At 43.4% G+C, this 26,389-nt stretch overlaps 1 protein-coding gene across 2 annotated transcripts in view; it reads right to left on the bottom strand.

Moving 5' to 3' along the window:
- KCNJ6 (potassium inwardly rectifying channel subfamily J member 6) overlaps window positions 1–26,389 on the bottom strand; it is a 151,950-nt gene that overhangs the window by 10,380 nt on the left and 115,181 nt on the right. For both annotated transcript variants that reach the window (XM_039729511.1, XM_039729512.1), the window contains one exon: window positions 24,718–25,638. In XM_039729511.1, the coding sequence (XP_039585445.1) occupies window positions 24,718–25,638 (921 nt within the window). The remainder of the gene's footprint in view (window positions 1–24,717; window positions 25,639–26,389) is intronic.

The raw sequence follows: 26,389 nt of genomic DNA, 5'->3' as shown, positions 1-26,389 counted from the left end.
GTTTTATTGGAGGTGGGGTGGAAGAAGCTGATTGGGATCTTTAATTACTGCCCACATTTAGCAACAGGTCCAATAAAGGAGAAGAGCAGGAACAGGGTTAGGATTTTAGGAAAGCTTCAGTTCTACTCTCCTGATATTTCTGTAATGGAAAAGAATAGGAACAACACACTTCAAGCTCTGGGCTTTTCAGTCTGGCACTTTCCTCAGTGCCTGAATTAATTTAAAGTAGGGAGAGAGGGGACCAAAAAACAGCAAAAAGCCAGCACAAAGTTTTGGGTTTTTTTCTATTTCTTCATATTTAAACTGATAATATTTAAACTAATTGTTTCTGGAGGAGTGGACAGCAAAAAGCCAGCATAAAGCTATTTTTTTTCTATTTCATCATATTTAAACTGATAATATTTAAACTAATTGTTTCTGGAGGAGTGTAGACAAATCAATCTGTGGCAAAATGTGTCAGATTTTCCTCAAACAGTCCAAACTGGTGGTGGAACAGAGAAATTCTAAGTTTCTTTGACACCTGCACCTCACTTGTGGAAGCAACAAAGAGTCATTAGGACTTTTTAATTTTCCTTAGTTTAACAACAATTATCTTAGATGAAAAATTTGAGGAAAAATTTGCTTGTTTTAGTAAGGAAAAGATAAAGAACTTGAGAAGAGGGCGTGTGGAAAGGGAAGCAAGGTGAGGGTGCTCACATCCAAATTGCAGAATTCCCAGAGGAGAGGTGCTTAAGATGATGGAAAAGAAATTAAATCAGGGGGCTTTCAAAGCAGGGAAAACTTTGTATAAAAGCCTCCATAATGTCAGCTCTTCTTAATAATGAACGAATTCGTGTTCAGCCCTGGGTTTTGTGTTCAGCAAAGCACACAAACACGAGTTTTGGATGGGGGTGCTGGTCTCAGGGTGTTGTGGTGTGGATGAAAAGCTGCCCAGGGCAGGAGCTGTCCCTGTCCTGCTCAATCCCAGCTTCCCTGCCGGGGCTCGTTCCATCCTCAGCATCAGTCATGAGGTGGCACTCTTCTCCCAGCAGAGATGCCTTGGAAGTGAGAGTGTGTCTAAGGAAAAAAAAAAAAAAAAAAGGCAGCAATGCCTGGAAAATAATCGAGAGATTATTGCAAAATTTTCTTTGGGAATGTCTGGGCAGGATTTCGTGTGGTTGTGGCAGGGAGGGATTATTTGAAGGATGTACCTTGCTGAACTCTCTCTGAGCTCAGGATGGTGCTTTCCCTGATTTCCTGCTGATTCCCAATGGGTTTGAGGCAGTCATGACACCAGCTGCAGCCCAAATTCTCCTGCATGACCAACACAGTGCCCCAGCCTCTCTCCTGCAGCTTTTACTGCTGCTGCCAGAGCACTGCTGCCTTGGAACCCTGCCTTGATCCAGACACTGGACAAGGAGCATAGACTGGACATCCCTCACTCCCACTGTCCTGCCTCACCAAAATCAAGGCTCCCAGGCTCTGAGGTGAACAGGGAAAAAGCTAAACCCAGGCATTTCTGGCTAAAACCCTCTGTCTCTAACATTTCATGTGAGTGTTCAATGAGAAATTTTAACATTTCCTGATTCTAGCTCCAGTCAGGAGCAGCTCAAAGCAGCAGCACCTTCCAAGGAAGGACCTTGGGACACTGAGCACATCCAGAGGGGACAGCGAGGCTGGAGAGGGGCTGGGAACTGGGAATGGGGATTTTGCTGTTCCACACTGCAGACCTGACTCAGATCTCCACAGTTTTACATCTCCATGGGATCCTTGCTAAGTCCCAAGCATCCTAACAGAGGTCTGCTCGTGGGGCAGCATCTCCTGGCTCCTGCTGGGTTCCTGAGGTGTGTTTAACCTCCAGGGTGGGAAAGAGAAAATTTGGTGTGGTCTCTTTGAAAACTTCCCAAGTCTTAGACAGGACAAGGGGAATGGCTTCAAACTGACAGAAAGTAGGGTTGGATGTGATATCAGGGAGAAATCCTTCCCTGACAGGGTGGGCAGGGCTGGGATGGAATTGCCAGAGCAGCTGTGGCTGCCCCTGGATCCCTGGCAGTGCCCAAGGCCAGGCTGGACACTGGGGCTGGAGCAGCCTGGGACAGTGGAAGGTGTCCCTGCCATGGCAGGGGTGGAGCTGGATGGGCTTTAAGATTCCTCCAACCCAAACCATTCTGGGATTCTGGGAGTCTCTCCTTCATGCTTGCAGTGGATCAGGTTTGGGTGCTGGGAGCTCAGGGATGGGTTTATTCCCTCTGGTGCTTCCTGCAGTCAGTCACAACACCTGGGAGGACTCATGGCACAGGATGGACACAAGGCAGGTGATAAAAGGGATGTGAGTCTGAGAGATGTTCAAGAAGACATTGGGATAATGCTGCATCCAACCAGCTCTGAGCCCTTCTCTCCTCCCACCACAATAAATTTTTCCCTGGCTGCCAAACCAACTGACCTCACTTTGTACTCCAAGAAGAGGGGTTTATTTTAACCAGAGAGACAAAAGGAGCAAATATTGTGCACAAGGCCCTTTACCTAAAATTGGGAGGTGCTCTGGGACAGGTGACAGATCAATAGGGCCACCCTGGCTTCTCCTCAAAGCTGAACATCTGGGCCCCGAGGTGAGGAAAATGCTCAGTCACCACCAAGGCTGAACTCCTGCCTGGCTAAGCTGAGCTCAGCTTCTCAGAGCTGTCTCAAAGAATGAAGATTCTTTATTCACCTTAACTACACATTTCTAAAGGGAAGAGGGAGACAAACCAGCAATTGCTTATTCCCAGTAGGAATGTGAGTTCTGGAAATTAATTGGAAATACAACAACTCCATCCCAACCTAAATCCTGACATTGCACATGGCACATGCTCCTTCCACTGCAACTCACTCAGCACAGCCCAGATCATTTGTTTCTTGTGTTTCCTATCAATTTTCCAATTACATTTTATTCCAATTCTGCTGGAAGTGCAGGTCAATGGAAACACAACAATGCAGGCACAGAAAATAATTTGCCTGCAAGTTTGCATGAGGATCCAGCAGCCCAGCAGGGAATGAATTACTGAAGCTCAGGAAGAACAGAACCAGCAAGATTTGGCTCTTATTTCCCAAGACCTTTTATCTGGAGTTCTCCAAGGTAGGGATTTGTTATTATTTTTCTTTTTCCAGTGGGGAAGTTGAGGAAGGGAACAGTGAACTTGCCCCGAGGCCTCATGGAAGGTGTGCAGCAAAGAAAGGCTGTGCTGAGGATTTGAACATCCTGATGGCCAGGTGGAATTTTGGCCAGCTGGATTTTTATTGGCCTTTGGTGGAACCAGGAGGATTTTTTTGGCCTGGAGCACGAATTTGAATTTCATGGAGAACTAAAGTTTTGGAACAACTTTTTTTTTTCTTCAGGTACTGCTATTTCAACCCAAGTTTTGGCTCAGTACTGGGGTCTCAGCAGATCTCAGCATCTTTCCCAAAGCCTTTTCTCTCCTCTGCTTTAAGCAGGGCAGAATATGAGTGGCAAAAGTGGATGGGTTGTTTGGGGAACAGAAGGAGGATCAGATGAAACAGTTCCAGAACACCAAAGTGTTCTCCTGGAGCAGCAATTGTGCTTCCTCAGCCTTTTCCTGTTCTCTGTGCAGTGGGGCTCTCTCCTTTTAATCACGATTGAAAATCCCCTGCTCCCAGAATAATGGAGGCTTTGCCTGGGGGAGCTGGGGTGACAGGGGCTGTGGCTGTGCAGGGACACCAGGGCAGTGACTCCACCTTCCCCTGTGCCCAAAATTAGCAAATCCTTGATGTGGGAGCCTTGGAAATCCTCAGCCCCTTCAAATGCTTAATGAGATCTGTTGATTATCATCAAAGGAGAAAATTCCTTGTGTCATAAGAGAAGACAATGTAACTGGCAGCAGGGAGAAGACAATTAACAGACCCCAGAGAGGCACTGGGAGGGTTAAGAAGTTATAAGAAAATATTTGGGAAATCATGAATAGATTGGGTTATGTGGATGCCCCATCCCTGGAAGTGTCCAAGGCCAGGTTGGATGGAGCTCTGAACAACCTGGGATAGTGGGAAGTGTGCCTGCCCATGGAAGAGACTGGAACAAAATGATTTTTAAGGCCCCTTCCAAGCCAAACCATTCTGGGATTCCATGATTACAAACACATGGTGAAACTGAGCAAAAAATCACCACAAAATATTGTGGTGTGGCAGGATTAAATCAGCCAACCCAACGAGTGAATCTCTGCTGCAGCACCACAGTCCAGAAATGTTTGGGGTTTTGTATTTTTGGTGAAGTCTAATGGCATTTCCTCACTTCCTCCCTCTCCCCACTCACAAAAACATTTGTAGTGCTGAAAGCTTCACTCAATTTCTAATTTGGGAAGATGCTGTGGCAAAGCTCATAATTCTTTTCCTGCAGCTTAGCAGGGTAGTGTTACACAATTTGGCTACAAGAAATCCCTGTAATAAATGACAGCTCTTTCAGCCTCTTGGCAGTGTAAGGCCCAGCCATCAGTCTTGTAAATGTCCCCATAACCATTGAAAAGTTGAAATAATTTGGAACTGTGGCTTAACACATTATTAATCACAGAGCAAAGGGTTTGCTCTGGTCTCACCAGGAATATGAATATAGCCTCCTGTGAGTCTCTCAGATGAGATAAAAGCCCAGCTAATCAGGGGCTGCTGCCACGACTGGACACAGAATTCAAGGCCAGCATTTCAGGGAGCATTCCTCAAAATCTGTCAGGTATGAAGGCTTTCACTTAATAAATCCCCTTGGGAATGTGGACAGGTTGTTTGTGTGTCCCTGGGGGTGTTTGTGTCTGTCACTGAAAGAGGAGGTGATTAATGCATCCTTCACTGTCCTGACTGAGAATGAGAAACTGTTTGATCCAGCCCAGAGGAGGCTCCAGGATGAGCAGAGGGATGGAGCAGCTCTGCTGGCAGGAAAGGCTGGCACAGCTGGCCATCCATCCCGTGGCTCTGTGAGCTGTGCTCCCCCACGCTCTGGAATGGGATTCCCTTGTGAACAGGCTCCTTGTGGTTGGTGCTTTTGGGGCCCAGCAGTGACTCCCCAGGCTTCCTGCCAGACAAAGGGTCCAAAGTTACCAAAGGCAAAGACCCAAACCAAGCTTCACAAAAGCCCAAAGTGTCTTCTTGCTGCATTAATTGGCTTTCAGCACGGAGCGGATTCATTCTGGATGAGAGCAGGTAGCAAAGCTCTCTGTGGGAATGGAATCACTCTGCAGGATCCCATTTGGGATCTTTGGGGAAATTCTCGTGTTTTTCATGTGGCTGCTTAATCACACGGATGTTTTCTGAATGCAAATGTGTCAGAGTGACAACAGAAAGAACCTTCCAAAGGAAACAACCCCAAGATGAGGATGTTATTCACCTCTAGAAGGTTTAATCCACCTCATGAATAATGTGGCATCAATCCCACAGGTTCCCACTTATTCTGTGCCATGTTCAAGCCAAACCAGCCTGGCCTGCTGCTGCTGTGTGGTACCTTGAGCTAAATTGCTGTGAACAATTCTCTCCAAAGAAGGAGCACAGTCAGAGCCCTGACACTGCAAAACTCCAGGATAATGCTGGAGCTTGTTGCTAACAGGAGAAAGATGGAGATTAAGATGACAACCGCAGGAGAAAATCCACTTTGCAGCCTTTTTTTACCCTGTCATCTGTAGGAGAGAGAGCTACAAGCACAGCTGATGAGGTGTGATGCTTTAGAGGAGGAGAATTTGGATTTGCAAGGAGCTTTGAATGTCTTGTTTTCCCACCAGCCTGCCATCTCCCTTGATAAGCTCATTTCAAAAGTTAATGGACCAGATCCTTCCCTGTGCTAATGCTGCATTGTGCTGCTTCAGAGGGGCAAAACAGCACTAAAGCAGCCTGGTCCTGCTCTGGAGCTCTCCCCCTGTCCCAGGAAACAGGGATCAGCCAGAAGGGACAATCCAAAATTCCAGAGTCTGAGCAAATCCATCTGGGGAAGGAGTGGGGTGAGAGGTGCCACCACCATCTCTGATTCTGAGAGATGCTTTGGGGCTGTAGGCTGAGGCCAAAAATGATTTTACAAGCTATTGATGGAACAAACATTCCCAGGACTGGAAGAGCATTGAAAGAGTCCAAGTTTGGCATCACCACCACTCCTCCACCCAAAGCAGGTCCCTGTGCTTTGGACCTCACGCTCAGAAGGAGGCGTGAAAAACAGAGAGGGATAAATTCCTTTTTGCTAATTCCCTCAGCTGTGCTGACTAAACAGACAATTCCCTCTTCTTTTTTGGTGTCAGCACGTGGCTGTGGTTGGTGCTGAGCAGGGCTCCAGCTGCTCTGGGGTGTGAGGGGGAGGAGGATGACCCAGCAGGGCACTGCCACATCAACTGTGACAACTTCAACTGGACAATTTTAATTTTATTTTTAATCTGCTGCTCTAAATCAGACTCCAAGCCAGGGAGAGACACTGGAAGAGGGACTGTGAGAGCCCAAATGCTGCTCTCCCTTTGGCTGACCCTTGCCATGAGGATAGAAGCCAAGCTGACCACAGCAGCTAAATCAGGAGCAGCAGTGAATGGGCAATCGGGCTGGGCACTGGCACACTGAGCCAGAGCTCCTGCAGCTGAATTCTGCCTCCACTCAGATTCCAGACAGGCAGTCTGCTCTCCAGAGTCACACTGGATGTTTTACACACAAGAGCTTAAGGTTGTTGTTGCTGGTTTTTCTACTGAAGGAAGCTTTTCATTGGAGTTCATCCAGAATGAAAGATTTTGGGCAGGTCTCAAGAGCAGCTGGTGGCTCCCCTGCATTTCAGGTGAATGAACTGACTTTGGGCCCCTCATCATCCCCTACCCAAAGCAACACTGGCCATAAATCCACGGGTCCAATCCATGCTGAATGCCAAGCACCTCGCCTGCCATTCCATCTCTGGAGAGAATTTAAACCTGTGCTTGTTTCCCAGGGGATCATTCCGTGGGACCCAAATAACTCTAGATTGTTTCCATCCTGGGGAAAGGTGGTCAAAATGGAACTTTTCTGTTTGTACAGAGGCGAGACTGAGGAATAAACTCCTGTGACAACTACAACTCAATAGCTGCCATCAGAAGTACCAGATATTTTTAACTTTATCTTTTAAAAACAAACACAAAATAGAATGGGTCAAAGTTTTTTTTAAAAAAAAACAATAGCCATCACAGGTAGCATACAATTCTGCTGACGAAGGGAAGGGATGGACTACTGCTGATATTAAGAAAAACTTCCTTTCATTTTCCATTTTGTCTGTTCTTTTCTCATTTCTCATCAAAGGACGGCAGAATGTCAGACTGACACACCATCGGGTGTAATCCTGAGCTGAGTGAAGGCTGCAATTTGATTAAGGGGCTCTGACAGGTTCTGAAGCAACGAATGAATGAACCTGGAGGATTTAATTCATTACAAGTGTAGGTGCTGCATAATGCAGTTTTCACAAACCTTTCCTGCTGCAGAGCTGGAACATCCCTCCACCTCCCGATCCTGCTGAATTCAGAGGGTCTGAACAGGACTTGTGAAAGGGCAGCTAATGAGGCGAAAATGCAGGGAGGTGGATTCAGCAAATGAAGCCCTGCAGTGAGCTGACAGCTGCTGAGGAAAAGGAGCTGAAACTCTCCCGAAACACTGAACTGCTTTGAGAATAATTCCTCATCTCCCAGCTCAGATCGGTGGCACACAATGAATAAACCACTGTCCCTTGACAAAGCCTGTGCTTGCACAGGGGGCTGCTGCAAAAACTTGCCGAAACTCAGAGAAGTTGATTAAAGCCCACGATGTGTCAGCACTGACACAGAGCTCGAGGTGAACAGCTGTAGGTCAGCATTGAAGGGATTTTTTCCAATTAAAGTATTAAAATTTCCTTCTTCTCTGTCCAATATGAGTGACTTAGCAGCTGGGTGGGAATCAGGCAGTGGATTAGAACCTAATTACTCTTGGCTGTAATACATTGGGGCCCTGGGTGGCAGATAAGGAGATGGGATGGCCTTGTGGAGCTTCCAGGGGGAAGTTTGGTTCATCCATTGGCTTTTTTTTTTTTTTAGTATTTTGGCTAGATGACTTTGAACACATTAATACCCAAGTATTTTTCCATTCATCCAGCACCAGGAAGGACTGGTCCCTAGTTTTTGGTTTTTTTGAAGGAAATTCAGGTTTGGATCACTGGGCTCACTGTGGAGCAGACAATACTTTTGAGATGCTTTGAAGACAGAAAAAAACATCATCATAAATACAGGTGTATGCTGGCCCCAGAGAGAAGGGAGGCTCAATCCTCTGGCAGAAGTGAAGGAATCTCTTTTTCATTCCTGAGAGTTGACTTCAGCAGTACCCACGCACTGTTCCTTGTGTTGGAAACTTTAATAACTTCACTTGAAAATCCTGCCTTTTTGATGGCAGTGGAAATAACATGACTTTTAAACAAGTAGAGGAGACTGTCATTGAAGTCGAGCCAGCTATGTGGGAGTCAGATGATTAAGGTAGATGTGGTGTAGGAGGGGAGAAATACTATCATTTGGAAAAAAATACTGTATTTTGAACAGGTTTAATGTTCTCTTCCAGGAAAGGGGGGTTGTTATTATTAAGAGCATTACCAACATTAGATGCAGGGCTTGATTCTCTGTTGATGTGCTTTGGCTGTAATTGCTCCCTTCGATGCAAATTGCCTAAAAATGAGTCTCAGTTATCACTGAGCTGTGCTGCTGAAGTCTGGGGGAGCTGTGTGCTCACTTTTTCAGGTGTGGAAACAACGAGGCAGAGGGTGAGATGGGAGGGAAGGATCTGCTCTGTGTCACACCAGGGATCCATTTCTGATCCTGTCACCAAGTGTCTCATTCCTGTGGCCCAATCTGAGTTTTATCTCAAGGCTGTGTGATGCTGTTCCCTTGTTTTTTGGGCAGAAATTGATGCTCCAGCAAGGATGTCTCAGGTTACAAACTGTGCCTGGGGGTGTGAGTTCAATTTCCATCTGTCAGAGCTGGGGCAGTTCTCTGCTGTTCATGGGGCAGTTTTTTCTTTCTCTCTCCCACAGCCAATCCTCCCTCCAGGAGATCTCTGCTGTCCATGGCCACTGAGTGTCCCTGCAGGGCTCATCCAAGTTTGTTCTCTTTTTGTACTATTACATTTTTATTTTTAGTTTTCTTTCTGTTATTCCTATTCCCACATCTTTGCCTGAGAGCCCCTTAATTTCAAAATTATAATAATTCAGAGGGAGAGGATTTGCATTTTCCATTTCATGGGAGGCTCCTGCCTTCCTTAGCAGACACCTGTCTGTTCAAACCAAGACAAAGGATAACTCAGCGTGTGCCCACAGCAGCAGGAGCAGCTGGAGGGCAGAGGCAGCAATGTTGGGTTGGTGCTGAAAGGTTCTGTTCTTGTTTGTAGCAGGTTCCACCTCTGAATCTGCAGCCCCTCTGCTCCTCTCTTTGCTGCCCATCCTGCTTTCTGGAGCACACCACCTGTGCTGGGCTTGTCACTGCTTTCTCTCCGTGGGATCAACCCAAAGCCAAACGAGGTCAAAAGACTGGGATCTGAGCATTTCCCCTCCTTAGAATCTCATTCCAGTGTGGAAGAAAAGCTCATCACGCCAAATTTGGGGTGTTCAAATTCAGAACTTGAGGAACTCCTCACATTTTTTTTCATAATCAAAACAATTTCATTCCATTGTTCTGACAGGAGACAGAGGGGAGGAAGTAGAAAACCTGCACCAACCCCCGACAAATAGAACATCTGAGATAGATTTTGTGGGATATCTTTTGGTCTGGATGTGAAATCTCAGTGCAGTGATTATGCAAAATCCCTGGTGGTGACGTGGTTAGACTTGACTCAAAGCAGCAAATCTTTCTGCTGATTTAGTGAACTCAAGTGCTCTCACATGCCCTGAAAACTGCTCCAGCTCAGGATCTTAGCATCTTGAGGCAAAAAAGTGTCCTCTGGGCAGCAGCAAGGCCTTCCAAAAGGCTGTGTTTTACCATCAAAATGCTTTTGTGCCATAAACAAACCCTTCTGCACCAGCAAATTTCCTTTCCTCCTCCTTGACGGACTTGTGCAACTTTTAAACTGGTAGGAAAAGAAGATGAACCATAATCTGTGCTGAAAATGTTTTATACTGAGCAGATACTTCCTTTCTCAGCACGGTTTTTGGTCTCTGAGTCTGCAGTGGAGGAACTGGTTGACCTTAAACCATAACCCAAATGACAGCACTAAGAGCTCTTGTGTTAGCAAGTGAGTTTTGATTTATATCAATCCCTCTGCCTTTCTCCAACCTTTCTTCCCACACATCCACAAAAAAGGTTAGAGGACCTTGTTGCTCATTTTGGCTGGGATTTGAGTGACCATGTGTGTTTGAGTGGCCTCAGCCCAGGCCCTTTCCTGGTGTTTATTGCAATCTTATGAACTCAGAGGTTTCCCAGCAATCTGTGGTTCAAAACTCACTGAGAAAATCATGTTTCTTCCTTGACAGACTCCAACTGTTCCCAGGTCTCTTTAACACCAGGCCTTCAGGCTCACAATAATGAAAAAAGCAAGATTTTACAGCCTGGAGAACAGAAGGGAACTACCCCAGCACAAATAATCCTTTTTTACAAGATTTACCAGCCTGAGCTGACTGTAATTACACGACATCTATGGAAAACACAGTTGCTGCCTAATGCCACCACCTGCTTGGAATATCCTCTTTATATCAGCATGGTTTCATCATTTCCTTGTGGTGTGATGCCACGGGGTCTCATGATAAACACTTTATAACACATATTATAAACAGTAGCATGGATTAATGGCACAACCTGCATTTTCTGGGCTTTCATGGCTCCAGTTGCACACTAAGTGTCATTTTTGTGCCACTACACCTTCTCCTCCTGCTATTTTCTTCTCCTTTTGTCCAAACAACCTACAGGTATGTTGTGTATTTTGTCCATTTAAGTTATGGCCATCCTCCATGAAATTGCTTTAAAATGGATTTTTCCTTATCTTCTCCAGTCCTGCAGTAAGTAGAATAGTGCAGATAAGGTTTGTGGTGCTGTGCTCACCTGGAAGTGTCTGGCTGAAGGGCACTGCTCTCCCTGGGACATTCCTGTGATGGCTTTTTTGGGGAATGAGGCTGCAGGATGCTACTCCAGCTGCCTCAGCACTGCCTGGGGATTCCATGGGGTCCCCTGGGTGTGATCCCCCCTGCATCCCTGAAGGACAGGGCACAGATTTTGGTGTCCTCACATCTCCAGGTGCCTGGGGGACACTGAGGGTGTGCTGAGGGGGGAGAGAGAGAGGGGCCTGGCAACCTGAGATGGATGATAGAGACAAAATATTGTGCAATCATGGAATGGTTTGGGTTGGAAGAGGACTTGAAGGTCATCCAGTGCCAGCCCTGCCATGGCAGGGACACCTTCCACTGTGCCAGACTGCTCCAGCCCCAGTGTCCAGCCTGTCCTTGGGCACTGCCAGGGATCCAGGGGCAGCCACAGCTGCTCTGGCAATTCCATCCCAGTCCCTGCCCACCCTGCCAGGGAATGATTCCTCATTCCCCAGATCCCATCTAACCCTACTCTCCTGCTTTTTATTTTAATTCTTTCCCATTTTCCCTCAGTCCCACAGCTCCCCTTTACTCTCAGTGCAAATCAGCCAAGGATTTCCTCCTCTGTCTTGGCTGCTGTTGCATCCCTGGGGATTTGTTTCAGCCCCTAAAGGATGATCAGGCTCATTTTGTGCTGCCCTCAGGCTGTTTCCATGTCCCAGTGGATAAAGCTGAAATCAGAGCTGGCTGAAGAGCGAGGCTTCAACAGCACCAGCTCCTGGTGCCCTGGCTGTGGTGCAGCCCTCGGGGGGAAGGTGCTGGCCAGAAATTGCTCTGATTATTTAAAGCTTTCTGTGCATTGGATTTTGGCTGCTCTGCAGACATCAGTAAAGCTTGACTGGTGCCTTTTCCCCATCAGAGGTCCTTTTCAGCATCAGAGGCTCTTCAGAAGACTACTTTGAAATATTAGGATTCTCTGTCTCCTGGGTCCTGCTAGCAAGAAGTGAAAGAGTTTAATCTGCACAAAAACTCCACGGGAACTCCTGGAATTTTTAATTTTTTTTTTCTTACCATGTTACTCTGTTCTGCTGGGTGTGATATTTACAGAATATAATGAAAAGAGTTTTAGGAGAGATGTGATCTCTGTCTTGGCTGCCATGAAGGGATTCAGCCCTGAGATCTGTGTTTTCAGAAACCTCTGCTCCAGTTCTGTTATCTTTCCAATGGAATTCTTAGCCCATATTTGTAATGGACCTGCTACACTTGCTGGAATTTTGGCTTTTGGTTCCTTTCTTTATAAGAGATTAAGCATCAAACCACAGATGATAGATGGAAGGTGTGGTGGGAGGGATGAACTCAGAAGCCAAGGAAGGGCAAAAAAGGAAGGAGAATTCCCACGGACTGAGAAATTTTGTCCATTCCAGTGTCTCTATTTGCCATGGACAGTTTGTACAATGTAATATTCCAGGTTTGTTGGGTCTGTCTGTCCTTGTGGAATGGCTCTTTCCATCCATCTGCAGAAGGGGCAGAAGGGAAAACTCAGGGCTGCAGGACAGATTTCCTGGGGGGGAAATTTCCTGGAGGGAAGGACACCCTGCATGGATCCACCCTTCCTCCTCCCATGGCTGTGAAGTCTCCTCAGATCTTGTAAAGCCAAAACTTCCAGTGTGGGTACTTTATCTAGATTATAAACATTCATCTGCTTCTAACCTTCCATTTGCCTCTTAATTAGAGCCTTAATTGCTTCTTCTGTGAGACCATTAAGGAGCTGACAGGCACTGCACGGCTCAATTCAGTCCTTTAGGGTCCTAATTCAGAGTTCTCCAGAGACTGAGCCCTGCTCCACAGGCTTGGGAGGGCTTTGGATCAGGCTCAAAACTGTACATTAATCCACGCTGGGAGGGGAGGGTTTTGGATTGAATTTCTATCACTGCTGGTTTTTGAATGCTTGATGGGTATTTTATATCCCTTTGGAGGGTAAAGGAAGATGTAGCAAGGTTACAATTAATGTATTATGCTTTAAACCTTGGATCTTGACTAGTTATGAGGGGTTTAAAATCCTGGTTTAGTTGTGATCAAGCCCTGATGGGAGTGTCTAAAGGAGCAGATTCAGCCCTTGGCTCATGGTAGGAGAAGAGCATTTTCCTTATAATGCAAAGCAAAATCTCCCCTTCACTGCTGTGGAGTTGTGGCTGCTGCCTTTGAAGCAGAATTTTGGCCAGACAAGAACCTTTGACTGCCTCAGAACCTTTGGCTGCCTCAAAACCTTTGGCTTTGGACTCTTCTACAATTTTTCATGGCATCTGTCACAGCCCTATTGGCAGTTAGAGACTCATTGCTGCACTTAATATCTGAAAAAAGTGGCTAATTTGTTGTCTTCCCACTGGAAAAGGAGATTAATGGAAACAGAATTGGAAAACAATGAAAATGGATGGGGGTTTTTCCCACTCTGGAGGTCTAGGTGTAATAAATTAATACTTCTTATGCAAGGTTGCAAAAAAAAAAAAAAAAAAAAAAACTACTAATGGCTGGTTAAAAGAAGTGCCAGCACAATTTAATTGGAGTGGCTGACTCATAAATCTTTTAATCTTTTTTGTTCTGGTGGTGCCTGGCAGCTCTGCCACAGTCAGATGGATTTTTTTTTTCTTTAGGGGAAGTCCCCCTTTCTCTCTCCCCAGTTCACATTGGTCTGCACCAGTCAGAAATGTGGAATCAAAGCTGTCAACCTTGATGTTGTTTAAGGCTCTCCTCAAAAAGTCTGGAATGTCTTGTTAGACACAAGTTGTGATGATGATAAAGATGATAATGATAATAATGATAATAATGACAATTCAGCAATTGTTTGTAGCTGGGTTTCTGCTGGCAGCTGGAATCACAGGGAGCCTGTCCCAGGGAGAGAGGAGCAGGCAATCCATGGCCAATCCATGCTGGACACTCATCTCAACCTCCAGAGGGGCAGAAAGATGCCAAAGATGATGGAAACAGAATTGGAAAACAATGAAGGTTTTTTCCCACTCTGGAGGTCTAGGTGTAATAAATTAATACTTCTTATGCAAGGTTGCAAAAAAAAAAAAAAAAAAAAAAAAAAGCTAATGGCTGGTTAAAAGAAGTGCCAGCACAATTTAATTGGAGTGGCTGACTCATAAATCTTTTAATCTTTTTTGTTCTGGTGGTGCCTGGCAGCTCTGCCACAGTCAGATGGATTTTTTTTTTCTTTAGGGGAAGTCCCCCTTTCTCTCTCCCCAGTTCACATTGGTCTGCACCAGTCAGAAATGTGGAATCAAAGCTGTCAACCTTGATGTTGTTTAAGGCTCTCCTCAAAAAGTCTGGAATGTCTTGTTAGACACAAGTTGTGATGATGATAAAGATGATAATGATAATAATGATAATAATGACAATTCAGCAATTGTTTGTAGCTGGGTTTCTGCTGGCAGCTGGAATCACAGGGAGCCTGTCCCAGGGAGAGAGGAGCAGGCAATCCATGGCCAATCCATGCTGGACACTCATCTCAACCTCCAGAGGGGCAGAAAGATGCCAAAGATGCATAATCTACAATTTCTTCCATGGTGACAGAGGAGAACAATGAAAGCTCTGAGCTGGGCTATGAATTTTTCAAAGCCATTCAATTCTTCACAGTTATTAAAAACAAGGAGGAGCCACCTTGGAGTTTTATAATCACAGGCAAATTTAGGCTGGAGGGGATTTCTACCCACTTTTGTGCTATCAGGCACATCCTGATATCCTCTTGGGTATCCTCACCCTCTCCCAGCTCTACTCTGACAAATCCCTGGGGTTTGGCTCCCCTTTTAGCCTTGGCCCCTGCCATGGAGTTTCCTCCAGAAGAGATTTAGGCTGCTGTAACCTCTCTTTGTTCCTGGTGGGAGATAAATCCTGATCAGACCTGCCAGTAGAAATTAATTGTCCGGTTCATCACTTTGTAAATTCAAACTGCTGGGAGGAGCCCACAAAATACCTCAGAGTGTGAGTTACCCTCCCCACTACTCATTTCTGGGAAGTTCAGGGAATTCAGACAAATATTCCCTCTGAATTCATTTTTCTAAATCAAATTTTAGCATTCCTCAGGTGTCTCAAACATGTTCCTCATAAGCACTGGAAATTTGGTTTAGGAGATTTCCTTCCTTTTTGCTTTGTTTTGAATGTTTCTTTAAATCAGGTTTCTTTCTGGTGTAAGTTGTAAGAATGGGATATCTCACGTTCAACAGTCCTGTATTTCTTAAAATTCCAATTTTTTCTTTAAGCTAAAGGTTTGTGTCATTCTACAGAAATCCCAACTAAGGAAAATTGCCAAAATCAGGAAGAAAGGAGATCTTGGAGAGCATTGTGACTTTCCTTAAATCATTCTTGGGAATATTGGGAATGAAGGGAGAGAGGGAGTGAGCGAGCAAGGGCATGGCAGGGAGTCCAAACTTTGTCTGATTTTTCTTGGAATACTGTGATTGAGACCACAGAGATCACTGCAATTCTTTGTGATTTGTTTTTCCTTAAATGCCTTGAGGACTTTTTTTCAGAGGCCTTGGGAATCCCAGGAACTGTGCCATGATGGGAGTTTTTAGTGCTGGCAGCTGCTTTCTAGGATAAAAAATTTAAACTCATAAATTTTCTGTATTTTTTTCATGTCCTTTATATAGCCAGTGGTGTTTCTGCAGTCCATAACCTTGTTCTCTTTAATCTATCAACTGCTGAGTTTGAATTTCTGGTTTAATTCACAACTTTGCTCATTCTTTAAACTTTTAGGTCACTTTTGGCTTTACAGCTGCTGCTCTATTCAATTTTGTGAAAACTTTTTGCTGAAGGTGGGTAATCTTTCTACTCACATTCTTTAGAAACTGATGTAAATATTTGTAATTTTAGAGGGACTTTCTGGTTATCAGGGAGCGTAATGCAAAATTACTCCAGACACTTAAACCCTTCCTAAAATCCCGTGATTCCAGACACTTAAACTCTTCTTAAAATCCTTCATTTTATCCTTCATTACAATTCAGGGAGACAGGAGGAAAGAATATTATACAGCTGGAAGTAGATAAGCACCAAGGAGAGAAGGGAAAAGATCTTTTAGAAATATGGGAGGGAGCAGAGCTCACCAAAAATATTTCCCAGGGTTTTGAACTGCAGGCTACCCAGACTTCATATCTGGAAATCAAGCTGAGCAAAAAGGTAATCAACATGAAAGAATCAGTTCATTCCAGCAAAATTCCAGGGGTGAGACCCTGCCCTGACTCAAATCCATGCTGGGATTTCACCACCATCATCTCCAGGCAGGTGACAACCCCAGATGACCAAAATTGAAAGTCTAAAATTAGAAAACCAGCAAAATATTTCATTTTCCAGGAAAATATTTCAGTGCTGACCCTTTTCTTACACTGTTCCTGGAGCAAGGGGAGAAGCTGAGGTTCCTGGTGTCATCTTGGGAAGTGCTCTGGAATGGAAAAGGCACTCCAGTGGCCCCCAGCACGTCTCTGAGGGGCTCAGGAATCACATCTGCACTCAGAGAGCAGGTGGAACGTGTTCAGTGAGCTAATCCTGCCTGGGGAATCCTCTGACCTCGATAAGGCTGAGGTGCCCTCTGCAGAGCATCCTCCCTTTGCTTTGCCAGGTGGGACACGGGCTCTGGTCCCTCCTGTCATTCCCTGGGGTCTCAGCTGGCTCTGGGGCTCCGAGGACTGAGCAGGAACAGCTCTGCAGGGCCGTGCTCCTGGGCTGGCACTGCTGGGAAACTTGACTGAAATGAGGCTGGAAAGAGAGGAGATCAATGTCTGGAATCACAGGATTCTAGGGAGAGTTTAGGTGCCTGGAATCACGGGATTTTAAGAAGAGTTTAAGTGTTTGGAATCACAGGATTTTAAGAAGAGTTTAAGTGTTTGGAATCACAGGATTTTAAGAAGAGTTTAAGTGTTTGGAATCACAGGATTTTAAGAAGAGTTTAAGTGTTTGGAATCACAGGATTTTAAGAAGAGTTTATCTGTCTGGAATTACAGGATTTTAGGAAGAAGAGTTTAAGTGTTTGAAATCACAGGGTTTTAAGAAGAATTTATATATCTGGAATCAGAGGATTTTAGGAATAGTTTAGGTGTCTGGAATCACAGGATTTTATGAAGAGTTTAAGTGAACGAAATAATGGGATTTTAACAAGAGTTTAAGTGTCTGGAATAAGAGTATTTTAGGAAGAATTTAAGTGTCTAGAGTCACAGGATTTTTAAAGGAGTTTAGGTGTCTCAATCACAGGATTTTAGGAAGACTCTAGATGTCTGCAATCACAGTATTTTAAGAAGAGTTTAAGTGTCTGGAATCATGGGATTTTAGGAAGAGTCTAAGTGTCTGGAATCACAGGATTTTAGGAAGAGTTTAAGTGTTCGGGATCACGGGATTTTAAGAAGTGTTTAAGTGTCTGGAATCAAGGGATTTTAGGAAGAGATGTGTCTGGAATCACAGGATTTTAAGAGAGTTTAAGTGTTTGGAATCACGGGATTTTAGGAAGAATTTAAGTGTTTGGGGTGACAGGATTTTAGGCAGAAGAGTTTGGGTATCTGGAATCACAGGATTCTTTGAAGAGTTTAAGTGTCTGGGATCACAGGATTTTAGGAAGAGTTGAAGTGTCTGGAATCACAGGAGTTGAGGAAGAATTTAGGTGTTTGGAATCACAGGATTTTAAGAAGAGTTTATCTGTCTGGAATTACAGGATTTTAGGAAGAAGAGTTTAAGTGTTTGAAATCACAGGGTTTTAAGAAGAATTTATATATCTGGAATCAGAGGATTTTAGGAATAGTTTAGGTGTCTGGAATCACAGGATTTTAGGAATAGTTTAAGTGTCTGGAATCACAGGATTTTATGAAGAGTTTAAGTGAACGAAATAATGGGATTTTAACAAGAGTTTAAGTGTCTGGAATAAGAGTATTTTAGGAAGAATTTAAGTGTCTAGAGTCACAGGATTTTTAAAGGAGTTTAGGTGTCTCAATCACAGGATTTTAGGAAGACTCTAGATGTCTGCAATCACAGTATTTTAAGAAGAGTTTAAGTGTCTGGAATCATGGGATTTTAGGAAGAGTCTAAGTGTCTGGAATCACAGGATTTTAGGAAGAGTTTAAGTGTTCGGGATCACGGGATTTTAAGAAGTGTTTAAGTGTCTGGAGTCAAGGGATTTTAGGAAGAGATTATGCATCTGGAATCACAGGATTTTAGGAATAGTTTAAGTGTCTGGAATAAGAGTATTTTAGGAAGAATTTAAGTGTCTAGAATCACAGGATTTTAAAAGGAGTTTAGGTGTCTCAATCACAGTATTTTAGGAAGACTCTAGCTGTCTGCAATCACAGTATTTTAAGAAGAGTTTAGGTGTCTGTAATCATAGGATTATAGGAAGAGTTTAAGTGAATGAAATCATGGGATTTTAACAAGAATTTAAGTGTCGGGGATCACAGGATTTTAGGAAGATTTTCTGTGTCTGGAATCACAGATTTTAAGAAAAGTTTAAGTGTCTGGAATCACAGGATTTTAAGAAGAGTTTAAATGTCTGGAATCATGGGATTCTAGGAAGAGTCTAATTGTCTGGAATCACAGGATTTTAGGAAGACTTTAGGTGTTTGGGATGACAGGATTTTAAGAAGTGTTTAAGTGTCTGGAATCAAGGGATTTTAGGAAGAGATGTGTCTGGAATCACAGGATTTTAAGAAGAGTTTAGGTGTCTGGAATCACGGGATTCTAGGAAGAGTTTAAGTGAATGAAATAATGGGATTTTAACAAGAGTTTAAGTGTCTGGAATCACAGGATTTTAGGAAGAGTTTAGGTGTCACAGGATTTTAGGAAGACTGCTGGTCAATGACAAGGGTGCCAGTCCAGCTTCCCACTGTGCCTTTCTGCTTGGGAAACAGGAGTAGGGCCAGAATTAAAGCAAATTTTGGGATGCTGTTATTGCTCTGGCCATGGAGATCATGAGCCCTGCAGGGAATAACCTGTGTAGGCTCAGCAGTGATGAAAAATGATGAAAATCACAGGATTTTGGGGCACCTCTTTGTGCTTGGCTTTGGTTTAGGAAGGAACAGCATTGACAGGGGAGGTTGGTGGGAGTGTGGGAAGAACTGGGATCTGCCCTTTCTCCATGCCCAGGGAGATCTTGGAGGGATTGCAGAGACAGGAGGTGCAAAATGAAGCACTTATTGTGCAAGTCTGATATGTGGTCAGCACAGAATTATTTCATAATATTTGATCTGTTAGGTAATCCCTAAACACCTCTCTTTTAGAGATCTTACCTTTTAGCATGAGTTACTGTTTGAATCTGAATATTATATTTGAACATTTAGGGGTGAGGGAGCAGCTGGAGTTGTGAGGAGCTGAGGAATTAATTGGTAAGAAATGTGTGAAAGATGGACAAAAAGCCATTCTCAAACATTCATAACAGGTTTGCAAAGTACAGCACTACCCAGAGAATAAAACTGTTAAACAAATGTGTAATCCCTTTTCCCTAAAAGTGAGATACAAAATTTTAGTTGAAATATTCCTAATCAGCATCACCTTTTTATTTCCCACAAACACTGCTCCTCGATTTCTTGCTATTCCTCATAGCTTTGACTATTGTGAAATTGTAATTGCCTCCTTTAAGTCTTGCAATCCTCTTCAGCAATGAAACTCATCTTTTCCACCTGTAGAGAAATCTTCCTGAGGGAAACATCCCAGTGAGGTGGGATTTCCTTTCCCTGCTGGCATTTAGAACTCCCCTCCTGCTAATGCCTCTGATTTTCTGTGTGAGAATAAATAACAATGAAATACTTTGTTAGAATCAGTGAAATTAAAATGGGATGGAAGTAAAAGGAGTTGCTGGTGAAAGGAATTGCAGGGAAGTGGGGATGTGTGAGAAGTTAAACCTTGTCCAAGTCTAGCACCCAGCAGCAGGAGATGTTAAAATTCTGAAAATAGAAAGGAAAGCTGCAGACTGGAGAGCCCTCGTGGTCTGATCATTTCTGGAATGAAGATGATCCAGTTTGGAGCAGAAGCCACTTGTTCCTGACCCTGCTTAAACTGCATTTCAGTCACATCCTGGAGCACAATGAAACCCAATTTTTTTTCTTCTTTGTTTTGCAGAAACGTTCAGGTGGGAGAAATCCTGGTGTTTTTCTTCCTGTCACCTTCATGCCCTTAAGAAGCAGTTGGAGAGGATAAATATTTTTTTTCCTTGAAGAGTAGTAGAAAATTCAAGTGAGAAACTCTAACCCCAGCAGTGTTTGTTTGGAGAGAGAGCAAAGTGTGCTGAGAGGTTTTGAAGGGTTGGAACTGCTTAAATCCATATCAGAGGGAGATATTTGCTAGGACTGGGCAAGGCTAAGGGGTAAATATGGCATTTCATCCCAGAGAAATCAAACCCACAACAAACCAGTCAGTCAAAGAGGCTGTAGTGAAGAGGGGAACAGCTTGATACAATATTTGTTGGGCTGATAACACTGTTTACTGTATAAATAACCATCCAAGTGAACATTTTATTGCTTTGCACACGTGTTTTCCACAGCTGGCAAGTGTGGTTGCTTCTGTAGCTGTAAAACCTCCTGCAGATGCTGCTCTCAAAGCTGCCCCTGTGTCAGAATTATAAGTGCACCCTATTCTGAGTTTATTTGTAAAATTATCCCTCTGAACCTGAGGTTCTCTGGCTGGCTTTGTTAGTTGTTGTTTGTTTTTTTCCTTTTTGACAGCTACAGATGTGTGGATCATTTTCTTTCCTTGGAACAGTTCAATGCTCAAATATTTGTTTTTTAGGCAGAGGGAGTTGCCAGAGTGTCACCAAGTGCATCCCACTGGCCAGACACAACTTCACAAGTCTTGTTCATAATTTTTCTCTCTCTCACCATGCTCCCCCCCCCACCTTTTTTTTTATCTTTCTCTCTGAGTTTATTTCTCTCAGTTTCTCTTGCTATTCTACATTACCTGACCTTCCCACTATACCTTCCAAATTTAAAAGGCATTCCTTTCCTTCTTATGGGTCTATTTCCTTATCTTTCCTTATGCTTAATTTTTTAAAATACCTACTTTACTTATGATGATAAAGCTTCACTTAGAAATAGATTTCATGAGGTGAAAAAGACTTAAAAAGTTTAAGCCTATGGCTAGGATTCAATTTTCATAAAATACTCTTAACTGTAGATTATTTTACATTTAAAACTCTGGGAAACTGGGGCTGCAAAATGTGGAAATACCAGATGTGTCCTCCAGCTGCAGTGAAATTTGTTTGGATTTTTTTCCTCCCCCATTCCTCAAGGCTCCTCAGTGGTTCTACAGCAGCCTAATGTGCTTTGGTTGTCCCAAAATCAATGTTTTTGGACACTGGAGAGACGTGCTTTGGTTGTCCCAAAATCAATGTTTTTGGACACTGGAGAGACGTGCACCACCACCAGATAAATCTTTGCAAAAATTTTATCCTTTGAATGCAAAGAGATATTTTTGAATGTTGTTGTAAATAAATCAAGAAAAATGCATACTGAAAGGATCCTTAACAAATATTTTTTGCAAACCAGCCTTATTTTGAGTGTTTGATGGTGCTGGATGAAGAAGTCAGATTGACTTCATGTTTTTGGAAAATGCCTTGCTGAGGATTCTGCCCTCAAAGTGATTTTCATGGCAGAAAGAATGGGAATAACCAAGGTGGAGGAATTGCCCCTGGGATAATACTTTGTTATGTGCCTTAGAAAAGACATTTCCATTTCTTTTTGCATCTCAGGAAGTTATGGCAATGCTTCCATGGGGAATTAAGGGGTCCTTGAGTTGAACTTTGTGCTGAATTTTAATTTGGTTCATTATTTTAATGTCATTTAATAAAATGCATCATTCTTAATTTCCTGTCCTAACACACAATGCAGAATTCCCATGAGAATCCATAATAATTGTGTTTCATGCAGCAGATAAATGTGATTCTGGAGCACTTAGGGTGGAAAGTATTATAAATGTATTTACCTGTTGAGTCAAATTTAATCAGAATCAATAATTAATAACAACATTAGCAAAGGTTTACCCTTATAATTTCCATTTTATTTCTCATTGAAGCTGTATCTGAGTGGGGAAGCTCTGAAAACAGATAAAGGATTGTTTTTCCTGCTCAGATTTGGGAGTGGCTTTTCTGATGGATGACACAACCTGATGACCTCAGTCTGGTTTGGATCCCTCAGCAATGACACCAAATGAGGACACTGCTGTAGGTGACATCACATTTTCCTGGCTTCAGCTTTTATAATTTTGGATTCCAAAAAAACTCTGCTGGCAGGAATGCAGGGCTGGGCTCTGCTGCTGTGAGCAGCTTCTTTCCTCTGCAGCAGGTGGAAGAAGGAAAGGTGGATATTTGACTGCCTAAATTGGCTTTCAGTGTTTGCCAGGATGCAATATATAAATATTTGTAAATTAAAAGAGTGAAAATTCCTAGCGTTGGTAGAAGGTTGGCCTGATTGTACCTTCAACAAAAAAAACCTCAATGCATGGGGTCAAAGCCCAGCAAAGGAAGCTACTCCTGCACAAATATGTTTTAGAAATTGTGCTGATAACTCTGACATTATTTGATGCCCTCTGCTCATATCTCACTCAGCAGGAGACTCTACCCAAACACAAGAGTCTAAAATGGGAAATGGACCCGTCCAGTGCAGGGGACACTCTTTAATCCTGGATATCTTCCCTGGGTTTCCAAATCACTGCATTCAGTTTCTCTCTTGATAAGGACTGGAAAGGTTTCAGATAACGACAAATGTGATTTTATCTCAAACTTTGCCAGCCCAAGGCGTCTGAGGGGTTTTGTGCTGCAGTGGAGGCTGGTGATGGCTGAGTGGGAGAGGTGGTCAGGCCACAGCAGCAAAGGACACCCCAGAGAGCCCTGGGGTGTGCAGGGGTGAAAATGAGGTGAGGGAAAGGGGGGGGTCACAAACAGAGAGAGATGAGACTCTAAACCAACGAATCCACACCTGCTGCACTGCAGAAATATTCTGTCTTTTGATCTTGTAGGTGGTTTTGGTGTGACATTTTTTATTCTTCCACTCCTTGCCAATCACTTTGCTGGAAAACACGGTGTTCAGCAAACCTGAAAATATCCCCCACCCCCTTGGGATGTCAAGTTCCTTCAGCTGCAATTCCGAGATCTCAGGATGGTTTCAAGGGAACAAACAGCAATTTCCTCATTGTCTCACCCGAAGGTGATGCAGATGTTTGAAATCTCAGTGCCTACTGCACAGATCAGGAGCACTAAACATTTCATCTTGATTTCTCCTTCAGTACCACCTACTTCCTGGAAAATTTGGAAGCCTTGCATTTTCCACTTCAAATTCCCTGCCAAGTTCCTTTCATTTTTTTGTTGGTTTTTTTTTGGTTTTTTTTTTTCCCTGCTCCATTTTTGTCTCACACGTTTATTATATGGTGACAAATGCAGTTTTCTTCTGACACCACATAATAGATGTGTGAAACACACACACATGTTCTAGTAAGAGACTGCTCTTTATTTCCTGGCTCCAGTTGCAAAACATGAGTCAGGGTTGGAGAGGTTGTGCCTCTGTCAGAGCTGTGGAATCCACGTGCTCAAACTTTCCTGGGTTTTGCTGCAGTTGTGGGGAAAAATGGCAAATCTCATTCTTGTATTCCTATAATCAGTGTTTTCTCCTCCCCCAAAGACATCAAATCTTCATTTTATAATAGTCATTCCCGTGTGTTGATTATATTTACTCATTTCAGGCACTGGTGCTGTTATTAACAGGAAAAAAACACCTTCAGCTTTCAAAACACAGATAAAAGTACCCTTCTATAATTCTGGCTTTAATACAAAAAAGAAAAATTATTTTAGTGGTGCATTTGCTGTGGATTTCAAGCACTTTTTTTCCCTGCACCAAGTGATTTCTGCTGTTCTGCTGCATAACTGCAGGTAACAACCACCCAGCATCTCCACAAGACTCTGGTGACACAACATTCCTTGTTTGTACATCCCAGCTTCCAGTGTTCTGTGCACTCCTGTGGGGCCCCAGTGAAACACCAAGTCAGACGAGACCTTTTGTGAGCAAGAGTGGAACAAGCCCCACGCTACAAGTTAAAACAAAAAACAAGGAAAACAAGCAGGCAAAAAAACAAAAAAAAAAAAGAGAGAATTGAACACATCATCACTTCCTACTGGATCCAGCCTTGGAATGCCACAGGGCTGGCAGTTATTCTGCAGATAGAGTGGAACAAGCCCCATGCTACAAGTTAAAACAAAAACCAAGGAAAACGAGCAGGCAAAAAAACAAAAAAAAAAAGAGAGAATTGAACACATCATCACTTCCTACTGGATCCAGCCTTGGAATGCCACAGGGCTGGCAGTTATTCTGCAGATACCCAGGGGTGATTGGAAACAGCAGGACCATGGTGCTTCCATGTTAATCACAAACAGTTTTGCATTGAATTTTTTTTTTTTTTGTTTTTCCTAAGCAATTTTATCCCACAAGGTCCCTGTGGTTGAGCTGCTCCTGCAATAGAATGACAAATAACTGGGTGACATGCTGTGAAAAATTTAGAAAATGAGAGATGCTATCCCATTTTCCAAACAGAGCAAAAACAACACTAATTCCGTTAGGCAAGATGGAACAGACAATTAAACTGGGCATGCTTTTAATTTTGAAGCTCACCAGAGAACGGATGCCTTTTTCAAATGTAACGACTGTGGAAGAGATTCCTTTAAAATGAAGCAAAACCACTGATTTTCCTTGCTAAAATTAAAGCATTTACCTCATACAAAGTATAAGAAATGTTACCTGTTGCCTCCACCATTCCTTCTAGGATTACAACAATTTCTAGCTCCTCTTTGGGCAACTGGGCTTTGGAAATCTCCCAGAAAGGACTCTGCTGGTTAATCTCATGGCTGATGATCAGTGGTGAAACCAAAAAGAGACGATCATCCCCTGTGTAATAACCTACGTTGATATCTGTCTGGTTGAGTGGTATAAATTCCCCCTCCTTTGTCTGTTTGGATTTGATCAACTTGGCTCGTATTGATGCCTCTACAATGTGTGAATTCCTAAGGTCTCCTACTCGGAACATCAGACACAGCTTTCCATCCCGCATGGAAATGACTGCGTTTGTAGAAAAAACCAAGGTTTCTGCCCTCTTCTTGGGTTGGGATATTTTCACAAACATGCAGCCAACCATGAAGGCGTTGACGATAGAACCTAGGACAGACTGCACTAAAAGCAGGATAATTCCCTCGGGACACTTGTCCGTGATGACCCGGTAACCGTACCCAATGGTGGTTTCGGTCTCGATTGAGAATAAAAAGGCTGAGACAAACCCATTGAGGTTGCTGACGCAGGGGGTCCACGTGCTGTCCCCTATGTGATCCATGTCCCCTCGCATGTAGGCAATGAGCCACCAGATCATGCCGAAGAAGAGCCAGGTCACCGTGTAAACCATGACAAAGATCAGCAGGTTGAACCTCCACTTGAGATCCACCAGGGTGGTGAAGATGTCAGTCAAGTACCGGTAAGTCTCTCTGACATTCCCGTGGTGGACGTTGCATTTCCCATCTTTCCGAACGTACCTCTGGATTTTCCTCTTGGCACATTCTTTGCTGATGTTTTTTGGCAGATCCTCTCTCGCTTGTTTGGGCAACTTTGGTTGATGGATTGTGACAGGGCTCTCTATGTCCTGCTCCATTGAGTCTTCTTCCAGGACGTTGGCTGCCATGGAAAACAAAAAAAAACATGGAAAAGTCATTTTTCCTCTTGTTATTGCTCTAAGTCAACACACAACCTTTTCCTGTGTCAATCAATAAAATTATCATCCTTGTTCTTTGCTAACACAAAAATTGGATGCTCAGCACCCTCATTTTATTGCTATGCAGAAATAAAATGAAAGCAAACTCTCTTTTCTTATCAGGCCATCCTATCCACACCCATATTTAAACTCCACAAGATGGGTTTAAGCAGATATTCCTTCCCCCCTCGCCCCTTTGCAGTTTAATGAATGAAATATTTTATGCACCAAAAAAGATCTTACGGAGATAAAAGATATAAATGAGGCAATGGATTCACTTGGGGGTGAGCAGAGAAAATGAGCTTTTGCTGAGCTATTTTCTCCATCAATTGCATTGCTGTGGGGAAAGTATTAAAAAAGGAGGGTTTTTTTTTTACAAGGAGGTTTTTTTTTAAAAAAAGCCAACCGTTTTTAGAAAGAACCAATCCTGCTCTTGTTGAAGGAAAGTTGTAATATCTATCAAGAGCAATTCAAGCACACTTCCACAGAAAATCAATGTCTTGCTGATAATGAGACAAGGAATTGTGTGTCCTTCTCCCAGCAACGTAAAACCTATGGTACTTCAGATTTCATTTGAATTCACTGTGCCTGTGGCCTTTAATTCAAGTGTACCTTGTCCTCTAATGATCTGGGCTTTTTTTTTTAGTTTCCCAGCCTTTAGAGATAAATAGCTTT

Source organism: Passer montanus, unplaced genomic scaffold (assembly GCF_014805655.1).
Source record: "Passer montanus isolate IOZ18808 unplaced genomic scaffold, ASM1480565v1 scaffold69, whole genome shotgun sequence".
NCBI classification, from domain to species: Eukaryota; Metazoa; Chordata; class Aves; order Passeriformes; family Passeridae; genus Passer; species Passer montanus.
Note: the sequence above shows the minus strand (reverse complement) of the source record. Positions and strands in the feature narration are given on the sequence as shown.